Consider the following 3775-nt stretch of genomic DNA (forward strand, 5'->3'; position numbering starts at 1 on the left):
ATATGTATATGAAAACTACATCATAATAAGAATATATGTAAATTGCCTCACATAGCTGTGCGCAGGGATTATTATTATTATTAGAAACTAGTTTCGTGTCCGCGCTACGCGCGGATTACATCTTTACGATTAAAATTTTATTTTAATTACTTTGTAACATGATATGTTTTTTTCGAATTCAGTACTTTTGTATGTTTGAATGATGTCAGTGATGATGAACATAAAATGTTATTTCACATATAGATATGAAATATATGGGAATCTAGACATTATTATTTTTTATATGATGTAGCCTTAACCGAAATCGACACTGCATTATTTATCAAAAGGTTTTGTTGGTGTAGATATGTTAAATAATTTTGCAAATTCGTCTTTGAAGTACATCTACAAAAAAGTAAATATAATGTAGTCTTTTATTTTTTAATATAAAAATAGCTTTTTATTTTTATTACAAATTCAAAATTTTACACCTCTTAAATAACGGCTATGGTATTCACCAAAATGTGTGTAGATATTTCTTTAGAAAAATTATTTTAATTTTATATTTTATCAAAAAAGAGAAAATTTATTACAGGCTCACATTCAAACACGTTTTGAAAGAATGCTCGCTTTATGAGCTCAGTGGTTTTGATGTTGCAAGAAGCAACACTAACTTCAGGTTTTGTGATGCTCCTGTCGCTATTAGATTCACTGAACAAACATGAGGAACACATTCTCTCTGAAGCCCAGACTTCATGGCCACCTCTCACCAGGTACTATCCCTTTGACGAACATAATAAACAAACTAAATATTTAGTTTAGTGAGGCTTATAAACTGTATAATTGATGATCTCATCCAAACTTTACTAACAATCTCATCGAAAATATCTAGATTGTTTCCTGGATCTCACGTGTTCACATGTGGATCATAAGCATTTGGTGGCGTTACGTTGAAGAAGGATGTGGATTCGGTTAGAGGTAGTCCGAAGACTCCGCTCTCCTGGAGCGGCGAATCTGGAAGTGGCAGCACCTCTGCATCTCCCTCCGCCGATGGGGTGGAGGACACCAGTCGCCAAGCTAGCTGCTCCACGTCTACAGGATCCGGATCTAAAGGTACTTTCTCTTCCTCTCTCAAAAACACTATCGTCTCGATTTAGTCTTCTCTCCTTCTCCTTTCTTCTCGACTGCGAATCCCTCAGCCGCGGAGAGATATCACGTCCGTCGCGTGTTCGTAGGTCGTTCTCCTCATCGTATAGCTCAGAAGCCATGAACTCTGGTATCCCGAGGATCGAGTGAGCTGAATGGTTCTTCCCCACGATTGCAGCCAATCCAAGATCGCCAATCTTAACCTGTCAAGACACACACACAATCATTAAAACCCAAACAATAAAAAAGACAGTGACTTTATGTTTTTTTAATTACCTGACCGATGTTTCCATTAACGAAAACGTTGCTGCAGTTAAGATCTCTATGGATGATGCAAGGATCATGCGTGTGGAGATAAACCAATCCCTTGAGTATATGCTTAGACCACTTCTTCAAAGCTCTCATTGACACGTGTCTATGCTTCTTCCTATACTCTCTCAAGTTTCCCGAGGTACAAATCTCGGTGATGAAGTTCAGCGTGTTGCTCCTCTCGTCTCTCCACACCTTGTACAAGGCGATGATGCTGCTGTTCTTGAGGCTCTTGAGGAGCCTCACCTCCGAGTAAAGCCTTTCCATCACAGCGGGATCGTCGGAGAAACAGCTGAGCTTGACTTGGTTCCACGCGACTTTGATGCCTTCCTCTTGGTCAAAGGCTCTGTTGACTTTTTTGACGGCGCCGGAGCCTAGGAGCTCGTCGTAACGGCCGTATCCGCCGGTGGGATCTGTTTCCACAAACGGCTTGGAGTCCTTATCTGATGGATCGGAAGGAGGCATCTGATTCAAAACGACAAATCAGTGTTCAAAAAACGGCAACAGAGACTAATCGATGGATCATTTCGAAATCGAGAGATTCAGTTTGTTAGCATCGAAGGAAACCTAAATCGAAACCTAAGAACCCTAGAATACAGAGAAATCTCAAATCTAAAACCTCTCTCGTGGCGACGAAAGTTTCAGGAGACGGAAGAGTGAGAACTATGTAGAGAGATTGAAGATGATTACCATTAAGATGGATTGAATCGGAGAGGATGAAGAATCGGAATCGTTATTTTCTCTAGCTCTAGGTTTCAAACTAACTCTTCCGTTTCCAAAAGTCAAAAGCATTTTTAAGCTTATTTCCTTTTTTCTTTCCGTATCGTATTAACATATTGGGCTGCGAAATGGTTTAAATGGGTTGTGCAGCCTACTTATTTTATTAATTCTAAGCCTAGTCCAAGATGACATGGCAGTTTCATTGGCTAGGAATATTTGTGCCCATGTGGCAGTACTTAGAAAGCTCCAATTTAGTTTCTTTTATATAGTAGTGATTAAGAATGTCTTTTTCGTAAGGTGTCTTACCTATTATCATTATCATTGTACCAAACTACCTTACATATAGTTATATTTCTAATAATAAATAAATGTTAAATAATTCAAGCAACAAAACTAGAAAAAACTGGTTTTTGGTTTTTGTTTAGAAATTGGGAATTATTTAAAAAGCTAGTTTTCCTAGATTTTAGGAAATCTATTTCTCAAAAAGTTTGATTGGATGAAAAATAGTTTTTGAAAAAAAAAAACAAAAACCAATCCAAAAACTACAAACAATTATCCTCTAGTTAGACCATTATAACTTTTTTTGATAATCCAAAAACATTTTATCAGATTCTGTCTAAATAGATTATATTACGAGCAAACCAGAACAAGGCCGAACGATATATACGAGGGTGATTGGTTGAGGCTGTAAGAGATGTGCACATCCTTTTTAATTTCTGCATCTATTTTTTAAAGCAATCATGTTTTTATTTTTAAAAAACTGAATCTAAAGCCAAAACATTATAAAATGAAATATGTTAGCTTTAGAAAGTACTTTTTCTAGAAATTTTATATAGTGCTCTGAAAAATTTCTACAGCAAAATAAATTAAAGCTAAAGCTAAAAATCTAGAACCTAAATCTTAGAGCAAAAAACAGCAAACCACAGCCTCTCCCAGTCACCCCAGTAACTACCATTTATAAACCAAATTGAAATGATTATATCTGAAAGTGATACAAATGGGTTACACTTGTTTTGATCTCGTGTTGATATCCAAATACTATGAATGAGTCTAATTTATACAAAAAAAGATTAGCTCTTGGATTTGTTAGATTATTTTCCTGTAGTTAATAGTTAACATTATGTGAAATTATCTTATGCTATAGTCGCAAATTAGTGGCATATTTTTCCACTAATATGTGACTCATTTAGATATAGAGTATCTAATAGTTGCAAACTACAAAAATATATTCTTTTTTTTTCTTGATCCGAGCTGTACTATATATAACCATAACATTTCACTTCCGGCATTCGCCTTGCACAACACAATTTTTTTTTTGACAACAATAAACTACTAGTCTAAGAACCTATCGACTCAAATAACCAAGCCGTAGGTAGAGAATCGACATATAACATAACTGAAGGAGAACTCTTCACAGCACGTGCAAGCTTGTCTGCCATTGTGTTTTGTGCCCTTGAAATATGACTGATCTTGAAGTTAGGAAAGAAAATCTTACTACAGAATAATTCTTCCATGGGTGTATCACACGCTGACTATTCTTCAGGTGAGGATACCGTCTTCACCAATTAATAACAATCCGTCGCAAATACTACGTTTGAGAACTGCAGGGTCTTCATGCACT

General features: G+C 36.2%; 1 protein-coding gene across 2 annotated transcripts; it reads right to left on the minus strand.

Moving 5' to 3' along the window:
• Positions 1–678: 678 nt before the first annotated feature.
• Positions 679–2494, minus strand: LOC106299806 (probable serine/threonine-protein kinase WNK11). 2 transcript variants are annotated; one of them, XM_013735817.1, is made up of 4 exons: positions 2125–2494; positions 1402–1899; positions 891–1328; positions 679–761 (listed from the first exon to the last, which is right to left on the minus strand). In XM_013735817.1, exons 1-3 carry the CDS (start codon positions 2224–2226, stop codon positions 906–908), a joined length of 1023 nt encoding a protein of 340 aa, XP_013591271.1. In that variant the 5' UTR covers positions 2227–2494; the 3' UTR covers positions 679–761; positions 891–905. The 2 variants fall into 2 exon arrangements, with proteins under 2 accessions (XP_013591271.1, XP_013591270.1); XM_013735816.1 differs by having other exon boundaries at positions 749–1328; positions 2125–2492.
• Between the last annotated feature and the right edge of the window lie 1281 nt (positions 2495–3775).

This window comes from Brassica oleracea, chromosome C6 (genome assembly GCF_000695525.1).
Source record: "Brassica oleracea var. oleracea cultivar TO1000 chromosome C6, BOL, whole genome shotgun sequence".
Classification (NCBI taxonomy): Eukaryota; Viridiplantae; Streptophyta; class Magnoliopsida; order Brassicales; family Brassicaceae; genus Brassica; species Brassica oleracea.

What these genes read in the sequence shown, in the direction of transcription:
- LOC106299806 (XM_013735817.1), bottom strand. Translation starts at nt 2,226, where the DNA reads ATGCTTTTGACTTTTGGAAACGGAAGAGTTAGTTTGAAACCTAGAGCT. An exon ending in CGATTCAATCCATCTTAATG is followed by an intron (nt 1,900 to 2,124) that starts GTAATCATCTTC and finishes GTTTTGAATCAG; the next exon opens with ATGCCTCCTTCCGATCCATC. An exon ending in TTAATGGAAACATCGGTCAG is followed by an intron (nt 1,329 to 1,401) that starts GTAATTAAAAAA and finishes GTGTCTTGACAG; the next exon opens with GTTAAGATTGGCGATCTTGG.